Source organism: Podarcis liolepis (genome assembly GCF_965112155.1).
Source record: "Podarcis liolepis genome assembly, chromosome: 1".
Lineage (NCBI taxonomy): Eukaryota > Metazoa > Chordata > Lepidosauria > Squamata > Lacertidae > Podarcis > Podarcis liolepis.
In genome coordinates, this window is record NC_139554.1 from 84,969,034 (window position 1) to 84,989,058 (window position 20,025).

Genomic DNA, 20,025 nt, shown 5'->3' on the forward strand with positions numbered 1-20,025 from the left:
AGTAAAACAGCAAAGTAAGTTTCTAGTCCTTATGGGCTAAGTAGGATATGCTTGGAAATGTGTGAGTAACACCACCTGAAATTTTCAGGTAGCTGTATAAGATTTGTGGTAAACTGTTTTACCGGCCTGCACATATTTTGTATACCATAAAGTATACAAAATAACAGCAATTGTGCAAATTGGCTTAATTTGCAAAATGCAGCTTTTCTGAGGCACAGCTTTGTATGTGTGGGATGTGTGTGTGAGAGTGAGTGAGTGTGAGAGAGAGAGAAGCAGATACACTCCTAACAACAACCCACCAGTGCTAATGCGAATGCATTTTCCAGTCAGTGTATGCAAATGTGTAATGCCCCCTTTGCCTGCCAGCAGCACGCAGAGAGAGTGGGCTGTACAACACATCAATGGCAGCTGTCAGTGAGAGCGGGGGCCTCACTTGCAATCGCAGCACCAGATTGCGCACCCACCTGCCCAGTGACAACTGCCAGGCTGCCCAGCAGAGGAATCCAGTTATGTGGAATGGCCTGCCCTCTAAGATGCATTTGCCCTACAGCAGGAGAGACTGGGGCACCAGCTCCTGCATCTGACACCAAATTCTCCCAATTGGTACCTCAAGCAGCTATTTCTTCACAGCCCAGCTCCTTCTCTACCCGGCTGCCACTACACTGCCACTTGCCTTCCTGGCCCTGCTTACCAATAGCTGAATCCAGCCACTTGGGCTTGTTCCATTTCAGAGTGACTGCTCGGCCAGTGACAGCAGCTATGGCTGGCGGGCCATCAGGGGGTGTGGGCACCACATCTGTAAAAGGCAAGCATGGAGGTGGGTGAGGACCCATCAAGAACACAGGGGAAGATGAGGAGACAGGGGTAAATGTACACATTATTCCTTTAAAGCACATCTGAAGCATGTTATTTCCCTCCAAGAATTCTGAGCCCTGTAGTTTGTTAAGGGTTGCTGAGAATTGTAACAAAGTGAGGGGTAAACTGTAGTACCCAGAATTCTTTGAGGAGCAGGGAAATGTGCTTCAAATGTGCTTTAAAATATTGTGTGTACACAGACAGTATGCTCTGCTTTCTGATCAGGATCACCTTTGCCTCCTTCCCTAGGGGATTCTGAGGCTTGGGTACTAGTCTATGTTTTTAATTAGCGGGTGCTTAAGTCACTCTTTCTAGAGTGAGTTCCAGGACTCAATGATATTATGTGGTCTCCTACATGTTAAAGGTTCAAACAGCAGAGAGCTGGAAGACATCTGAAGCCCTCTATAGATGACTTTCTTGCTCCACCAGAAGATAGCTCCATGACCAGTTAAGAATGGAATCAGGCCCTTAGACTTCACATTTGCCATCCTGGGAGAGAATGATCCAAAATATTACAGAGGGGCATTCCACACTAGCACTGAGAAGATGTGTGGGGCTGCATGCCTGCAATGGGCATGACCAGAGGAAGAAGGAAAACAGGACCAGAGTCAAAAGTGACAGATCAACAGATGTGGCTCTTACCTTTGTCAAATAGGCTGCGTTCCAGCCATGCAAAAGTCAGAACTTTCTACGCCAACCCACCCTCACAACTCCAGGCAAGTGACGGGCATTGTTATAGTTCAAGGACTATATTCTAGTTCAAAGACACATTCCAGCCATGCAAAGGCACTTGAGGGTATGGAGCAGGGCAAGTGAGGGATGGGGCCTGGGAAGTGTCCCAAGGGTTGGACAGAGAGGTCTAAAGGGTCATAGTCAGCCCTCAGGCCCAAGGTTCGCCATCCCTGGGCCCAGGCAAAGCACCTCATGGGGTGCTGATGCTGAACAGCAGCTCCTCTCACTGTTTCCCCATCCTTACCTGTGACGTAGAGGTGAGCATAGCAGGTGGCCTTGCCCAGTTTGTTGGCAATGACACTTTTATAAACCCCGGCGTGGGCGTGACTGACAGAGATGAAGACCAAGCGATGCACATCCTTGTCTGCAATGGACGGCGGAAGGAAGGGAACAGAGAACACGTTACAATCTTTGTACAAAGGAACAACCAGTGAGAGCCAAAGCATACAGGTACTGACATGTTTGCTAGGGAAATGATATTAGGGACATGGGGAGGGAAGGTGTAGCGATGTGGGGGGGGGGTTAGAATCCTGCAACCCTGCCTTATTTTCACTGGGAAGGGCTCAGCAAATTGCCTCCCCAGCTCCAGCTGGTGCTTCTATATCAAGGTCAGTGTCAGAGGCTGGCACAGTCGGGCATCCGCTGTGACCTATGGCTCTGCAGAGGTCCCACTGCCAAGAGACTCAGGCCCCTTCCCCTTTGCCTCCTTGCCACAGAAACCTTCCTCTGGCCCAGAGGGGGGTGAGCTGAGCAAGGAAACAATGGTGGCAAGAAAGGAAAAAAAGAAGCTGCTCACATAGCCACCTATCCTCCAGCTCTTTACTGGGGAAGTACATCCCCCCCCCAAAAAAAAAGTCTGGAGGGGACCTGTTTCTTGAGCAAAGCAGCTCACAGATGAGATAAATTACAATCATCGCAACAACGAGGAGGAGGAAGAAAGAGGTGATGGGAGTGCACAGAGGCTGCCTGGTCCAAGACCTCCCTGCTCTGGATCTGGCCCTGTTTCATGAGGCAGCTCCCTTATGCGCATGGGGGAAATGCAAGGAGAGAAGCCTACACTGCATCATCCTGCGATCATCAGTGCTCTCGATGCGCCGGCCCTTGTGGAACCAGGTGATGGCTGGGTAGGGCAGCCCAGCCACTTGGCACTCAAGCACAGCCTCCTTGGATTCCACCACGTCCAGGTCATGCAGCGGCCGCAGAAAGTCAGGCATGGTGAAGCGCTCCACTTCGCTCTCCCCTTGTTCCGGCTCTTCGGGGATAGAGGGCATCTTCTCCAGCTTGGAGCTGCAAGGCCAAAAAGGGAGAAGAAAGAGAGGTCTCAATCAAAGCAGCCAGCCCAGCCGCAGGGCTGCCCTGCTCATGGGACTCTACAGCCACATCTCACAAAGGATCACAGCCACAGATATGATAAGTCGGAGGTATCCTATTGGAACAGGAAAAGCCATCTCCGCAGGCAAGCCATGATCAGGTTTCACAGATGCAGGCATGGTGGAGAAAAGCCATAGGGGAGTTTCTTGCAAACATTCCCCAGGGAAAACAAGCAGCAGATAAATGAGGATTGGGAAGTGCTTCCATTGTTACCGAAGGGGAGATCAAGTGATCCCAAAGGAGCTGCAGAAGTATGAAACAAATGTGGATTATGGAGTGATTGCAGGGGGAAATTACAGATCAATATCATCCAGTGTGTGGCTGGGAAATGAGGATCCCTAACTACTTGAGTTTGATAGTGACTATACAGAGATAAGGAACCATGCCAAGAGAAATCAACCAGGCAAAAGCAGCTGGCGAATATATTTCCTCCTGCTCCACAAACAGAAAACTGTAGGTGTATAAGGCAGGAAACGCCATACTTTCTTGGAGCAGTTTTTGATAGCCATAGGAAAATCTGCTGGTTGTATGAAATAGGTAATATATTGGATAATAAACTGGGAAATAACATACAGTACTGAACCCAACCCAGTTCAATCGCTTCAGGGTTTTGTCCACGCTTAAAGAGGAATGGAAAAACATTTGCCTTTAACTAAAGTTGAGATGTCTTTGCAATCAATCCAACAGCTTGGCTCTGGGGAGGGATAATGCTTTTCATTGCCCTGGAATAACCAGATAACTGCCTGTTTGCATGCAGTGCCAGGGATATCTGCTATTCTGCTACAACGGATTGACTCTCCTTTTTTATATTACATGTAATCGGTTCAATTGGCCTTAATATAAAATGCCTCTATTTTGTCTGGCTAATGTCCCTCGTTTTAAGCATGCTAATTATAGTTGCTGATGCATTGAAGGATTTGTGCTCTGAAAGAGCATGTGCACTTATAAGACCTGGAACAGGAATACAAGAGCAGAGTATGTTGGGAAAGACTGGTAAGGCCACAGGCAAAGCTGATTCTCACAAGAAGACAGCAAGAGCCCTCTGAGAGTGACTGTGTTTGAGGGCCACTCTGGTTTGGGCAACGAGCCAGGCTGTGACGGGGCCTGCATTCCAGGGAACTTCCTGTGAGCTTGGGTCAGTGAGAACAGAGGCCGGGTCTGGTTCTCATGAATACAGAATTACTCCCAGGTTGAGGAGTTTCCCCCTCATATTAGGATTGCTGGGCCAGGGTGGGGAGCAGCTATCACCACTCATTTACAAATGTCAGTAAGGCAATGCATTTGAAACACAGAAATTAATATCACAGACAAACAACTTCTGGCTGTTTATTGCCTGACATTAATATGGAACTTGGGGGTGGGGTGAAGACACACTGTGTAGTCAAAAGCCAAAGAAAACAAACAGCATTTATTCCATTGGTCAGGATAGTTTAAAAATGGCCCAGGCCTTAGATGTGCCCTCCCCACAAAAAAAGATGCAGTGCCAGGGCACAGTGCAAGCTGAATTAGGAGTACATTCACATAAGCAAATTAGCACAGGAAGATAGCTGGTGCCAGAACATTGGCTGTAAGAAATATTAAAATGCCCACAACTGACTGTGACCCAACACCTAAGGCAAGTGGTAGGGAACTTTAGGCCCAGGGTCCAAATGTGGCCCTCCGGGTTCTCTACCTGGCCCTTCGGTCTCACCCCAGACTACTACCACCCCATTCCTCAGGCCCCAAGTGCTTTCCCCCTCTGACTGGAATATGTTCCTGAACTGTAAAAATGTCCCTTGCTTGCCTGGAGAGAGGATGGAGAAAGGTGTGTGTTTGGGGGTGCAGAGAGAAAGAGAGAGAACACTCTCTGACTTTTCTGTGGCTGAAACGAAGCCTACTATATATAGAAAGGTTACCTACCACCCATGGAACCTTTCACTCCATGTGCTAATGTGGTCATTGAGCTGAAAAAAGGTTCCTTGCCCCTGATTTAATGGGATATCCTGGCACCCAGCTCTAGGCCCCATCCTCAGCCCTACCTTTCTCCTCATACTCACATCTGAGAGCTGGTTGCTGGTCTCGGCTCCTCCACATACAGCTCAGCGGTGCACTCGGCTCGGCCATGTTTGTTGCTGGCGCTCACTCCGTACTGGCCCTCGTCCTCGGAGCTCACGTGCAGGAGCAGCAACGAGTACAGCCCGCCGTCCCGCTGCAGGCGCATGGTTTCCCCCTCTTGCACAGGCTGGCCTGCATCAGACACATCTCAGTCAGAGAGCCCTGGTCCGAAAGCAAGAGGAACCAAGGCAGGCATTATCCTGAACGAAACCAAGCCTTCCACTGGTTTAGGGCCTGGAACGGGGAGATGGCATCCCTCTATCCCTTGGGCCACGATAGGGAACGGAAATAAAGAGGGAGAGGCCTTGCCCAGCCCCACCCCAGAAGAGTAGCTATACTGAAATTTATGACATGGAGTAGGTAGGCCACACTGCCCTACACATGCTAGTCTTGCTACAAATGTGGGAGAGTTCTTTTGCCAGCAACCGGCTCCCAGTCTGAAGAAGAGGGCGGCATCCAGCACAGCTCAGGATCCTGAATAAAAACTTGTAGATCAACTTTGTCATCCAGAGCAGCGGCTGAGTTCGTAGCTGGAAGTATGCAGAAAGGCCTGCTGTGCACTTGAGAACTGTGGACACTCCAACAAGACAGTGAAGAGAACGCTGCAGAGGCATGCACATGGGTGCAACCCCAGCCAAACAGCATAGATACTGAGAGGTAGGGACTCTGTGCCCAGTCCTTAGGTGGACACATTTGACCATAATCAGATGTGCTGGTTTCAATTCAAGACGCTGATTGATGGTCTGCCCCTGCCCCCTCCTCCCAGTTGTCATGGTTTCCAAAAAGGAACATGGAGTGGGGAGCAGCTTGACCCTGCGGCCTGATCTCTCTGCAACATCAAGGCCACCATGAATAGCTGGGCACCGATCCCACACTCTATTGTCCTCCCAAACCCCCAAAAGCTGATTTTTGAATTCCCTGTTACCCAGAGCCTCCTGTACTGCGAGATGGAGGCTATTACCGAAACGTGTCCAGGTAACAACTGGTGTGGGTTTGCCGCTGATCTTGCAGTCGAACCGTGCCATCCGCCCCTCTACCACAGCCACGGCCTCCAGCTTGCGGGTGAAGAGTGGCTGCTGCGAGGGCAAGACCGTCAGCTTGGCGCTGCATGTCAGCTCATCTGCAAGGCACAGCGAAGGGTCAGCTACAGTGGAGGGCCCTGGAAAAATCTTCCCTTCCCTTCCGAAAGCAGCCTCAGTGTCATGGATGGAAGGCACAGTAGGGGAAGCAGCTGGCAGCAGATTGTGTGACTGGACTGCTATACCCTTGGGCATGGGACGGTTGTGAGAAGTTGTGAGCAAGGGAAAAGGGGGCAAAAGAGCAGGAAGGAAGTTCTTTGGGCATAGGGTTGGAGTTATTAAGGAAGAGGAGAGTTCATAAGCTAATTGCTCCTGCTTCTTTCTGGGCACTGTCTTAAAGCTGACCCTGGCTTCCAATTCTCCATTAGATCCTAATGCTTGGAGGTAGGTTATTTTTATTATTCATTTACTTATTAATGCAATATAATTATTTGCTATTCTTCCTTGTGAAAATTCTTGCTAATCTTTTGATAACACCTTGAGCCAGTTTGGCTAATATCTTGTGAGAAAGCAGCATACAAATAAGCAGGCGAATGAATGAATTATCCAACTTTTTAAATGGTTCTGCTTTGTGGGATGTAAACACAGGAGCAGTCAATGACAACATTCCTAGAGTGTACATGTTAGAACATGGGGAGGGATGTCTGTCCAGCAAGCAGGTAAACTTCCTGGGGACGGACTTCCTCCGCATGTGGCCAGAGGTGGGTGTGGCCTCACCTGTGCAGGTAATGACAAAAGCACAGGGCAGGCAGCCATCTCTCTCTCTCTGCCATTTTCCTTCGATGAGGAAGCATGTAAAGATGCCCTCTTGGCTCTCAGCCAAGAGAGGAGATAAGGTCTATCTTGCAACAAGATAGATTCTAAGTATGTGTAACTTTTTAAGCCTGTCTGCCTTCTGGGATCATGTTATGAACAGAACGTGAGTAAACTCTTTTATACTTTTATAAAGACTGTGTTGTGTCTTGTATTTTAAGAGGGAACAAAGGGGAAATTACCAGAGTAATTATTATAGAGGTTCTAGCGAACCTGTGCACACGTTACCGTTGCGAACTTAAAGGGGAATGTTTATAAACTCTGCTGATATTTTGGGAACTTGTTAGCACAAGTTGGATAAGGATATAATTAGTCAATATATCCTCTCCTGCACCCCAGAACATTCCCACACTGCTCTTCTGCACTGAATGCCACTCTTTCTGATGCACAGAAATGAAACAGGAAAAGGTGCTTGCGCTTGCTCTCTCTCTCTCTCTCTCTCTCTCTCTCTCTCTCTCTCTCTCACACACACACACACACACTGCTTTATCTCCAAAGCACAAAAATCCTCAGCTGCTGAATTTCTGCATGTCAGGTTGCTGTTAAAGGCACAGGATCCAGGCTAGGGTGTGGGTAAGAGGAGAAAGTGGCAACAACCCTCCTTAGAACATTCCTGCAAAAGCTGCCAGCCTCTGTTCAAATCACTAAGGTAACAGAATCTAAGCCCCTTTGTATGGGTAGGCGTCAGGTTTGCCAGTTTCCCTCCCCTCCTCTGCAGCTCCCTGCAACATCTGTTCATTGGCTTTGAATCTGTCATCTGACAGGGCTGTCAGAGGATGTACTTGAGCATGTCCGAGACTAGGAGAGAGGAGAATGTAAATAAAAGTCATTTGCCTCCCTAATCAGGTTGCCACTACTACTGTGCAGGCCTCTCTAATAGTGACAGCCACTGTAGCGTCATCATTACTAAGACACTGGGCACTACCAGAGGTGGGTTTAATTTGCAAGCAGATTGTTGGTGATAAGTACAACCCCGAAAGGTAAAATTGTATTTTTTGTTGCCAGTGATAAGCACTTCTGGGCAGTGTTGGCTGGTTCCCATTGGAATTGATGGGGCAGACGGGAAGGAGGCCCAGCAATTGGTGGAGCCAGAGCCAGTAACAGGCAGAGTCAGCAAATCCCCCATCATCCTCCCTGCTTCGTTCTGCAAGGGAAACCCTGTTAAGACTAAGGAGGAGGAGACTAAGGAGAAGGAAGCCAACAGACCATTTTGCCCCCTGGACAAGCAAGCCAGTGAGCAGTGGGGATTGGCTGAGGACGGACTGAGGCTGGCAGCCCAGTGCTCCATTCACCCTATTGGACCACCCTCCACTGCTTATGGGGATTTTCTCCCTCAGGTGCCAATATAACTTGTCTCGCCTTGCTAAGCCGCTTGCACTCAAACAAGGTGCTGTTTTTAAAGCCAGCCCCACCACTCCTGCCACAAAGAGGTGATTGTGGCAAGAAATGGGTAACAAGCAATGCCATTCCAGGCCCTACCTAATCCCACACCACTTGGGGAATTCATCCAAGCCACTGAACAGATTCCAAAGGGGTCTGGGGTGTGTCTGAGGCAAATTAAATAGGATTGCTCAGCTCCTTTCTCTCATGGAACTCCCGCTCTGGGGCTAGAACTCTGGTGCCTAGCTAAAAGCACCAGTGGAGTTCCTTATTGCAACTGTTTGATAGCAGAGTAGCTGCACATGGCCTTGGGTGCTAGAGGGCACGACAATGACATAGCATCTGAGTGACAAACAGGTTCAAGACTGGGTGCAAACTCTTAGGGGTATGGTGATCCCCTTCCCTGGAAAAAGAAGAAGGAGGGATTGGATGTCTTCTGCTACATACACACCGTGTCTTTAAAGCACATTCAAAGCACTTCCCAAGGATTCAGGGAACCGTCACAGAGCTACCATTCCCAGTACCCTTAGCAAACTACAGTTCTCAGGATTCTTTGGGTGAAGGGAAGGTGCTTTAAGTATGGTTTGTACACAGCCTTCTTTTCTGAATGTGAACTGTGTGCTCATATGAGCATAGGGTGGGGGCTTTCCCTTTGCCCACTTTTGCAAGCTAGCCGCTCCGCATGTAACCTCTCCATGCACGAAATGACCTTTTCAGCCTGGCCACATAAAAGCAAGCAAGCAAGCAGGTCTGTGGAGGTTATTCTTGGCTGTATTATTTATCCTGCCAGTTCAGAAGCTCGGTACATACCTAAGGTATAAGGCCTACTATATTAATATATTCCTTTCCTTCTCTGCTGAAGCTTCTTGTCCCTTAATACAGGTCCAGAAAGCAACTCTTAGCTAGGGCTAGGGACTCAAATTCAGGATTGTAACCATGAGAGGACTGGCAACCACACAGTTGCATCCTTTACTATACCTCTTGCCCCTTTGACTCCCTGCCCCCCAACCCATAAATTGCCCAGGAATTTATCTCAGCTCATCAGTCTGGAATGTCTTTTTATCTAACACCAACTCAAGTGCACTGTGTTTGAGAACACACTCTACAGTGAAAGCACATTTAAAGCAAATGACTTCACTCTCCCACCAAGAATCCAGAGAACTGTAGTTTGTTAAAGGTGCTGGGAGTTATAGCTCTATGGGGGTAACCTACAGTTCCTAAAATTATTTGGGGGAAATACATGTGCTTTAAATGTATGGTGACTACTGAGCCCTAGATAGCTCTGCATACGAAAGGAAATGGGGAAGCTCTTCTCTACCCCACACCCTAAAAACAACCAGGTGTCTGTTTGGTCCTTGCAGGAGAATTGTAATGAACTAGTAGCATAGAAAAAAGACTGGCAAGGGAATTCCCACAACATGCCATTATATTTTTTGTGCTGTTTATTTGGTTTTCTGTCGATTGACATTTGTTCTGATTCAGCAGGAAACAGCGGGTTTTCCCAGGGAAAGTAGGAGGACAAAATGAAACCTCTCAGACCTGTGATTAGAATCATGGGACAAAGAAAAGTGTGGATTGGCCCTAACTTGTGCTGTATAACCCTTGGCCATTTGGACAGCAGGCTGGGCTGCTGTTCACCCCGTACAGGAGTGGTGACATATTTCATGTTGTTAGGTGATTTCTCCACTCCCATGACCCACTTTGCATGAACACTTTTAGTATTCTTATATTTGTACTCTTTTTATTGAATTTGTTATTGTATTTTAAGTCACTTTAGGATGTCCATAAGTAAACTAAACTAAATTTGTTCTGCAGTTGCCCCTATCCAATCCAGCTGCCCTTCCCCAGCCTTGATATATATATATATATTTGATTTACTAAATCTGTGATGGATACAACACTATACACATCTATTCAGAAACAAGTCCCACTGAGTTTAATTTGTAGGACCTTCTCTCAAATGGGTACACAGAGTTGGAAGGGACCCGGAGGGCCATTTAGTCCAACACCCTGCAATGCATGAATATTTAATTGTCTCTTACAGGAATCAAACCTACAACCTTGGTATTATCAGCACCACACTCTATAACCAACTGAGCTATCCAGCTGAACAAATCTACGCAGAAGAAAGTCCATCAAGTTCAATAGAAAGCTCTCCCAAGTAATGTGTGCCTAGGATTGCAGTCTCAATGCGTTTTCTAGGTAGCAGGGAAGCAGATAGGGTGATGTGAAGGTTCTTACATTGGTTTAATGAGGCATGCCAGCCCCCAGGGCCTAAGGCAGCAGGCTATTCATGCTTCCTGCTTTAGTATAAGGAATGAATTGTAACACTTTAAACATGTGTGCCTATTTTGAATGGTCAAATAATTATGGAATCTTAAAACTTCAGCATCACAGAGACACCATCCCCCCACCCAATTATATCAGTGCAGTGATGACCCTGTTGAAAATAGGGTTGCCAGCTGACCAGAAAAAAAACTGAGCCCAACGTGCTCTCGTGCCTGTTAGAGCACCTGAATATGGAGGAACAAGCAGGTTAAGGGTTTCAAGGGATGGAGATAAACATCACCTATTTATATATGTTCATCACACTGCTATTAAAGGCACTGTTACAATGGTTGGTTGAAGGTGAGCAGCCAGTTACAAGCACCCCCTTCTTGCTCCTGGACCACCTTGACTTCTCCCAGTGCAGCATTTCCTCCTTCCTTACCTTTAGCTGTGCTAAGCTTGCACGTGTAGATACCACTATCATCCTCATGCACAGAGGTAAGCAGTAGCTTGCACTTGCGCCCATCGAAATGCATCTTGCACTGGAGCAGAGCAGGCTGGAGCAGGCGCCCCCGCCATAGCCAGTCCACATCCACATCAGGTGGGCCAGACACCAGGCACTCGAAGAGAGCTGCATCCCCAGCCCCCACCACCACGTCCTGCAGGGGGGCCAGCACTGCCAAGGACTGGGTCTCAGGGTGCACTGGGGAAAAGGAGGGGAGGGGGAAGGGAGGAGGAAACGGAAAAAAAGAGAGAGAGAAAGAAAGATGCGTCTCTGAGCAATGGAACAAAAACAGGAAAAGATGCAGGGCACAAGGTGGGGGAAGCATGTTGTGAGTATTCATGGCTAAGTGAGATTGCCAAGCTGGCCAACATCTTGTTGATTGCCAGCAAGAGTAAAGGGTGTGATCTCTTCCCCATCCCTACTGTTAAGTGTCATGCAGTACTCTGACTCCTTTGGTTCAATATTCTCATAAGGATAATAATGCTAAGCTAGATTAAACTAGCAATGACTGACTTCAGTGTGCTGAAACTTCACTCACTGCATTTCTGGCTATGTTCAATGTCTATTAGTTTCTTCAATTGCATAAGTATAATAAACAAAAAAACCCTAGGGCTTCTGCACTCTCCCAGAGTAGCTCTGAGGCATGGCTAACTTTCTACAAGACCTGCACAACTCACTGGGGGTAACTAATACCATCACCTTGACAAATAACTTTAAGCTGCTCAAGATGCAAAGGAGGAGGAAGCATATGTATCTTGCACTGCCTGTTCCTCCCCTACATCTCAAACACCCAAAGCCACGATAAATGCTGAATGGAAAAACCTGATGCAATAACTCCAGTTCTAGTGCTAAACCAGGATGCAAGACTAAGAACTAAGGAGAAGGAATAAGTTGCTTCCCCCATGGCCCAGTGTCATCTTTCCTCCACACGTCAGGGAACCAACGGCCTGTAAGTTTTGCACACTTCAAACTACCAAGTTAAGACAAATCCGAGCAAATACTTCTGTGTGTACTGTGTTTAATACTTCAACAAAATACTACTTGAGGCTGGCAACCCATTAACCACTGCAACCAGGAATGAGTAGCAGGAGAGAGGAAGGCAGCCATATTCAGAAGCAAATTAAATGTGAATGAAAGAATGATGGGGTGTGGAGAACACAAGAGCAGGATATTGGGGTAAGAAGGGGACGTGGGGAAAAGGGAGACAGGGGTCTGCGCTAGGAACAAACCACACAGCACTTTTACCAAACAAAACAGACTTTATTTCTTCTACAAAAAAGGGGTTCACTGTAGCCCAGCCCCTGTGAGACCTTCCCAGAGCGGGGTGGGCACAATGGTAGTAAGAGACTGCATCCCTGGCCTCCTTCATTAAAGATGCTCCGTAGCCCAGCAGGCTCAAGTCTAGTGGGGTGCCATTATTTCCCTGAGCCCTCCTCCATCCCACACAACTCAGGGGCAAAGGTCCCTTCCCAGTGAGCTTGTGCTGTCCAGACTTCGTGCAGATAAGGATGCTGCCTTGCGTAAAGCTGAGCATGTAGTCTTCTGCCCACAGACACCTTCTTGGATTTGAGGGAAAGCAAGGCCTAGATTGGGCCTCCTCCTTCCAAAGCTGCCTCATTTTAGTGTGTGTGGTCCATGGGTGAGCAGCACAAGCCTCTAGAGAAGCTGGCCAGGGAGCAGACAAGTTAGTGCTCTGCCCCAGGCCCCTGGAAACAGGAGTGTGGAAACGGGGGCAAGAAGACATGGACACATGGAAGAAACAGAGAGCACCACACATTGGCCACAGTTCAGGCCAGACAGAAATGGATGCCGGCACGGGGATTAAACACCATCAGCACCTAGAGGTGTAACACCTGGGTACAGGCACAGTGCCCACCACTGAGATTATATGCCCTAGAGTGGATCACATGGAGACTCGATTGTACAGAGAGGCTTCCTGCCCACGCACTAAGGAGATGCCACAGATTGGTTCAGCTCACGCAGCTAAGGGCAGCCCAGAACTACTCTCCCACCCACAGTGGCTCACTCCTCCAGCTGCAGCCAGGCCCTGTGGGTCCAGGTGAGTCTCGGCGCTGGCCATCCAGTGGGTGGGGGCAGGAGCCAAGCCTTGCCAGTCTGGTTTGTTCAGTCAACGCTGGGAGCAGAGGCAACTGCCCAAGTTGTCTGGCTAGAGCGGCCCAGGGGCCAAGCAGTACCTTAGCTCACTCCCCCTGTACAGACAAAAACACAGTCAGCAAGCAAAGGGTTAGTGTAGCATGGTGGACACAGAGGCAAAGCACAGACAAATTCATACATGCCTGGTCAAAGCAAAGGGTTTGCCTGGCAGATACACAGATGTAGACACTGTCTGGCAAAGCAAAAGAGCAAGCACAGTGCATTTACACACAGACACACACTCCCATTTGCCTGACAGTGTCCCCTTCTTCCCAAGCCAACCAGTCCAACACTGAAGCCAGGCAGAACCCATTATAGGAAGTGTCAGACTCTTCTTCCTATCTAGGTAAAACATGCCACCTGGGAACATTCTGCAGATCCAGTGATCCTAGGAACAGACCCTACAAGTCCTGTTCACTCAGGACCTGAAAACAGCCCTGCCTCTATTTCCCTAAAAGGTGATGCAATAGGCCAATCAGAGGGATTTGCATTCAGAACAAGGAGGCAGCAAGAGAGGCTGATCAAAGTGGAAAGGGCACCTTTTAAATGGGTATAGGGGAAAGAACCAAAAGTCCTGCCAGACTGAGGTGAGCCAATACTAGCATATGCCCTCAGCTACCAATGACAGAGAAAAATACAGTGCTGGTTCCTTCCAGCCTGCTCCAGTTCCTCCCTACACAAATCCCACTCAGGCCCATATTAGGCATTATGGGGTCAGGTAACAGAGGCTGAGAAGGGAGCCTCTCCTTTTACTAGATGTAACCAGCATGGGGATAGCATCCCATTTAGGCTCACAGGCACTGTAAAGAGATGCCCATGTGGACAGGAGCTGGTTGCTCCAGTGCCAGTCCTACCATTAAGCAAAGCGAGGCAGCTACGTCAGGCAGGAAATGCTGGGGTGGCAACAGCCCCACTACAACCATTCTGCCCGAGTCCTATCAACTAGCCTGCTCTGCGCCCTGTAAAGCAACCTGCAGCCCTCAGGTACAGTGGAGGATGCTGCCCCAGCATCAGTACTGAAGAAGTAATTTTACTGTAAGTGGTCAGATTCGGTACATGGAATGGGGAGGCACATCCTGCCTTTTGTCTCAGGCAGCAAAATGCCTGGGGTTGCTCCTTCACCTGGTGGTAGTGACAATGCCTGGCGCATTGCCCCATCTGCACTATACATTTAAAGCAGTATCATAACACTTAAGCCTTAGCTTCCCTAAATAAAATCCTGGGAAGTGTCATTTATTAAGGGTGCTCAGAGTTGTTACCTCTATTCCCTTCACAAAGCAACAGTTCCCAGAGTGGCTTAACAATAGAACTCTCTTCCTGGCAAACTCTGGGAATAGTAGCTCTCTTGAGGAGAGTAAGAGTTTCCTAATACCTCGCAGCAACCTTGACAAACTACAGTTCCCAGGATACTCTGAGGGAAGCCATGGCTGTTTAAAGTGTTTTGAATGTATAGTTTCTGCTGGAAATGAACTGGAAAGGTGGCAGACCACCACTGGGACCCAGTTCTGGGTACCACAGGTTGGGGGGGAAAGGCAGAACCAAGCCAAGAAGAAAAAAGCATAGTAGGATTGAGGGGTCAGGGAGGAGTACTGAGTACTGAGAGCTGGCGGTAAAACTTGCTGCTGCTCATTGCCCCAATGATTAGCGTGGAAGCCACTGGCAGAGACAGAGGCTGTCTTTATGGGAATGTGGGAGCAGTACATTGGTATACACAGCCATCAGGCCCCCTCAGTGGGCTATCTCTCTCGTCTCTTTCCTTTCTGAGCAGAGGCTCACGGTTCCTTTCTCCAAAATTCCACAGCAGCTGCCACTGTTTCAGCTCAAGGTGGGACGGGGGAGGATTGGGAGAACACAGGCAGTTGGTGCTCGGTTGCTAAGCAACAGCTGAATGCTCTTCTTCCCATCTGGAACAGGCCTCCAAAGGGTCTCAAGGCAGTTGCGCTTGCCATGCTCAGAAGAAGGCAGCTACCTAGGGAGGGCTCCTCAGGAGAACAAGCCTAGCCTAGTGCAGGGACGGTCCAACTTTTCCTACCTACTTCAATACGGAACCTGCGGGCCGCACGCTGTCTTGTTGTGCCAGGGTGGGGGAGAGCGAAAGGCCAAAATTTGACACCTCACCCCGCAACCTCATGCTGCCTGGAAGGAGGCGCAAGGCTTTGGGCAGTCTCCTAAGGCCCTTCCAGCTTCTTCTCAGAGCTGAGAAAGTGCTAACTTTCTGACCCTGTCAGAGCCCTCACACTTCCTTCCCAAAGCCCAGAGCCTTTGGGAAGGCAGTGCAAGGGCTGGAAGGGTGAGAGGGTGTCAAATGTTGCTGAGGATTGCCAAAAAACGGGCTTGTGTTGGACTGCCCTAGTGGCTAGTGGCTCAGAGCATGCCCACAGAGCTGAAGAGTAGTGAAGTGGGTGGCCCACTTAGCCCTTTCCTCTTTGTTTATTCACACACACTGTCCCCACCCACAGCTTTCCCACCCATGGGCGGGTGAAATTTTGAGTGTACAAATAAATGGAATGGAGAAAAATGAAGAAGCATCCCCTTCCTGTTGCTGTTCTTACTAGGGTGCTTTCAGATGACTGGTGCTAATTAGCATTCACCCTCATTTGTTTACAGGAAGATTAGAGGATGTTGGCTATTTAATGAACATTCATCCTGATTTGTTTGTGGGAGGTTAAATGATGTTGCATCATTTAAGCAAGTGTTACCCTATACTACCCAGTGTGCTTTCCCATCACTTTCCTTATTGGAAAGAGTCCTATCTTTGGGGGGTGTAGAGACCTCCCAACCAACTATAATTGTGCAACCTGAAATTTCCCAGTATGTGACTGAATCCCACCCAAAAATAGACTGGGAGCACTCCTAATCCCAGCATCAAAGGCTGATCTCAATCCCAGCATCATAAGCATCCACTATCCCAAAACGAAGTATCTCATCTAGCTTGGCCCCATTCCCTCCTTCCAGGGGTCCCCAGTTCTAAGGAGGCAAGTAAAATTCCCAGGATTCTCTAATGAAAGTCATGAATAGTGACAGTCCAAAACATTTTGGTGCCTGAGGCAGGAAATCCAAATCTATTAATTAATTTGTTGCTTTTTAACATTACTTAATAGCTGCTACCAGAGGTGGCACACCTCACCCTATCCATGCCACTTAAAATGAAAGAAAAACCAATATAAGCTTGTAGCATAGAATAATGGTTTAGCTTACTGTTGATTTTAATTAGTTTTAAATGTTTTCTAAGTACCTGTTTAACTGTCTTTTATTTATACTTTTAATGTTTCTTTTTTTCTGGTCAAACAGCTTTGTGGTTTTATTACTATAAAGTTGTGTAAGTTTTGCTAAATAAAATAAATAAATAGTCAAGTCCCCAGTTCTAATCTGCCTTTTACTACACTGATCTGGAGGCCCTCAGCAAGCCACTATCTTCTTAACCTCAAGCCCACCTTGGCAACACGGGTATAACTACCATACAAGTCTGCTGTAAGGATTTCGGAAATGCTTTCAACATTCAAAGAGTGTTAAAGATATCCTAAGTAGTATTTATGTTCAGGAACTCATGATACCTTCTTGCTTTCAGCTGAACCTCTCTCCTCTCCTTGCCCCATTTACCAGAGTAGTCCACAGAAACCTGATTGCTTGTGCCTCTTGATAATCTGCTGTTAGGCTGAAGTTCTAAACTGGAGCTCTAAATTTCTTAGACTCATGATGAAAAAAGGGCAAAATTAAGTCAAGGGCTGTCATGAATTCTAGGGGCAGGAGACAGAGTTACAATACAACCAGAAACAAGCAACCATGGAGCCACAGGCTACTTGTGGGCAGAGGATTCATATAGGTCACAGGATGTTGGGGGGGGGGGGGAGTCAGAAGCATGCTTAGATGAGTGCGTAAACCAAGGAAATAGGCATGCAAGCAGGATATTCTGGGGACAGCCCATGGCAGGCAAGCATTAATCTTCATGCTCTGTGGCTTCCAAAGGTACCTTGTACATCAAGCTTGGCCTCACACTGCTTGGTGCCATACTCATTGATGGCCTTGCAGGCATAATAGCCAGCATCAGTGCACTCCACCATGCGGATATGTAGGCAGAAAGATCCATCGTCCTCCTCCACAGCAGAAATGCGCCGCCCATACTTTATTGGATGCCTGTTCTTCAACCTAGAGGACAGAGGAGAGGGTCTGAGAGCCTGCAGTGCTTGCAACTCCATCCAACTTCACAAAATGCTTCTTCTGTCATCTCATCTCACCATCCCTCCTCCAAAGCAGCATGCCTCAGGAAGAGGCTACATACTTCATTTGGACGGTCAATTCTGCATTGGCCTTCCCCCAACCTTGTTGCTACTACAAACATAGCTTTTGGTACAATATAGTCAAGGCAGTTCAAGCCATAAGATCAGAGATCCCCCTTTTTTTTTTTGCCATTACATCCAGTCCTATCAGTCTCAGGTCTGATTCTTGATACATTCTGGAAGGCCGAGGACCTGCTTTCTTTTTGCCATCCCACCACTTACATACAAAACAAACCATTTTCAGGTTGGATGGGTCTTGTGCCATTTGGAAAGCAGCCTTGTCTGTTTAATATTTTGCCAGTCTACATATCACACAGTTGTTAGTCAGTTGTGGAGTACTGAAGGCCAGACAGGAAAAAATAAAATAAACCCAACACTCTTCTTGATGTACGCAAGTTCCCTTACTGGTTGCCTGAGAGAGATTCTTATTTTGCAAAACTGGGAAAGCTTCGCCACCCATATCATCCCAGGACAACATGGCTACTTGTGAAGTTATGCTGTATCATAAAACCCACTCACCAGTGCACAATGGGCTTTGGCTCTCCCTGTACCCGAATGCGCAGGACCACATCCTGCCCCTCCAGTACTTCCTGGTCACTCAGTGTCACCTGCAAGAGAGAGTGTCAGGATCATGCCAACTGCAAAGGGAGATGGGAAGCAAGTTCTCTTTAAGGCAGGGGGCAGGGATAAGCAGAGTGCAGGGCAAGCTCTGCTAGGTGCAATACCTTCAGTGGAGTAAAAGCTGGAATTTACTTTTTGCCTCAAATGTCTGAGCATGTCAAAAGCCCAGGGCCCCCAACCCCAATCCAAGGGAGTGCCGGTTTATAAGCTGAATCCTCATTCAAGTATGCAAAAGCCATAGGTTACTTTCCACTGTCATGCCCTCCTGCGCTAGTCTCACCACCTGCTCACCTCAAAGGACGGGGCTGCCTTGAAGTTGATGCCCACATGCACCGGGGGTGGGCCAATCTCGGATCGGGGTTGCACTTTCATGACAGGGTGGTGCCGCGGGGTGCCAGACTCAGGGAACTCTTCCAAGGGGCTCAGGTACTCTTCATCTGATGTGACAGGGCTGCTGAGCTCGTGATGGGGTACCAATCGGCTGTGGGACTCTGCGGGAGCTAGACAGGCAGAAGAGGGTTAGGGCATGGCTTGTGCACAGCACATTGAAGCAGCAAAGCTCTCCAGCTCAAGGGGGAAAGCAGCACCAGGACATAGCCGCCCACCTAGCAGCCAGGGCTCATATACAGGGATTTTAGTTGACGGTTTAGCCACAAGCACAGAGTAAATGATATAATCTAGCTTTCTACATGATAGCCCAGTGCACCTACAGTGTATTCTAAGGGATGAGGTTCCCATTTGCTTTTGCTTTTAAAAAAAATAGCACATGAAGAGGGGGCACATACAAAAAGTAATAACACAAATTGACCATTGGAATACATTGGTTCCTTCAAAATAGTAATAGAAATCCATTGCAGCAGGAAATGTTTGGTTACTTATGCTATCTTTAGATACTCTTACTGGGGCATTATGGCTACCAGCTTCCTAGCAGGCTCCATCCCACTCTGCTGATGTGGGATGTAACACATTGTCAACTCTTCATACATGATTTTCATCATTCAAACATTACTAGAGCAGCCCCAGATGGAAACTTGGGGAAGTGGCAAGCATATAATGTAACAGTGGCCCTGGCCCTGAAACAAAAACACAGACCCTAAGGGTGTGCGATGGTTAGAGTGTTTTCATTCTTTGCTTTCCCCTGCTCCTTCTTATGTATGCAAGTTTCCAGTTTCCTGCCCCTACCTAAGCCAACTAACACCCCATTAGTTCTTTCCATCCTTCCTCTTGACTGTTCCACTATGCCCTATTTTGCAATTAGGACACTGCACTTAGCCTAGCATGAACATTGTTATCTCAAACAGACCTTTGCTGCTTCTGTGGAATGGAGCCTAGAGGCTGATTTAGAACAGAACCACACAATCAGAAACATCACATGGTATACAGCCCTCCTAGGCCCGTATCATTCAAAATGCAGTTGAAGGATCACATGTTTGAATGCTACCCGTTTAATTAAATTAACTATCTTTGTAAGTAGAAAAGTAAGAGAGACTAAGTCAGAACCCTCCTTCTTCCTGACATACTTTCCACAGACATGGAGGTTGTTTTGGTTTTTCTTTTAATGACAAACATGTGAACTTCCCTCCTCCTGCATTCTGAAGAGGCAGGACTGCACCATGTGACATTTCTGAATTATGTTTGTCTTCATAACTGAGATGGTAAAATCCTTCTGCAAGGATTTTATCAATTCAGTTTTCTATGGAGAGGCTTGTATCCAAACTCACCCCCATATGACAACTATCAGTTCAAGAAAGAATGTTAGTTTTCAGATATTCATCAGCCATGAAGCTCACCTTGGGCAAGTCTTACCTACCCCAAAGGGTCATTGTGAGGACAAAACAAAATAAAATTGGGGCTGAGGGGAAACCATTATGTTTTC

General features: G+C 47.8%; 1 protein-coding gene across 4 annotated transcripts in view; it reads right to left on the bottom strand.

The window, feature by feature from the left end:
• Window positions 1–20,025, bottom strand: part of SPEG (striated muscle enriched protein kinase) — a 101,183-nt gene that overhangs the window by 33,638 nt on the left and 47,520 nt on the right. For all 4 annotated transcript variants that reach the window (XM_083471269.1, XM_083471270.1, XM_083471272.1 and 1 more), the window contains 9 exons: window positions 18,441–18,649; window positions 18,048–18,136; window positions 17,222–17,397; window positions 11,035–11,295; window positions 6,014–6,172; window positions 4,995–5,184; window positions 2,645–2,874; window positions 1,832–1,951; window positions 692–796 (listed from right to left, as the gene is read on the bottom strand). In XM_083471269.1, coding sequence (XP_083327395.1) covers window positions 692–796; window positions 1,832–1,951; window positions 2,645–2,874; window positions 4,995–5,184; window positions 6,014–6,172; window positions 11,035–11,295; window positions 17,222–17,397; window positions 18,048–18,136; window positions 18,441–18,649 — 1,539 coding nt within the window. The remainder of the gene's footprint in view (window positions 1–691; window positions 797–1,831; window positions 1,952–2,644; window positions 2,875–4,994; window positions 5,185–6,013; window positions 6,173–11,034; window positions 11,296–17,221; window positions 17,398–18,047; window positions 18,137–18,440; window positions 18,650–20,025) is intronic.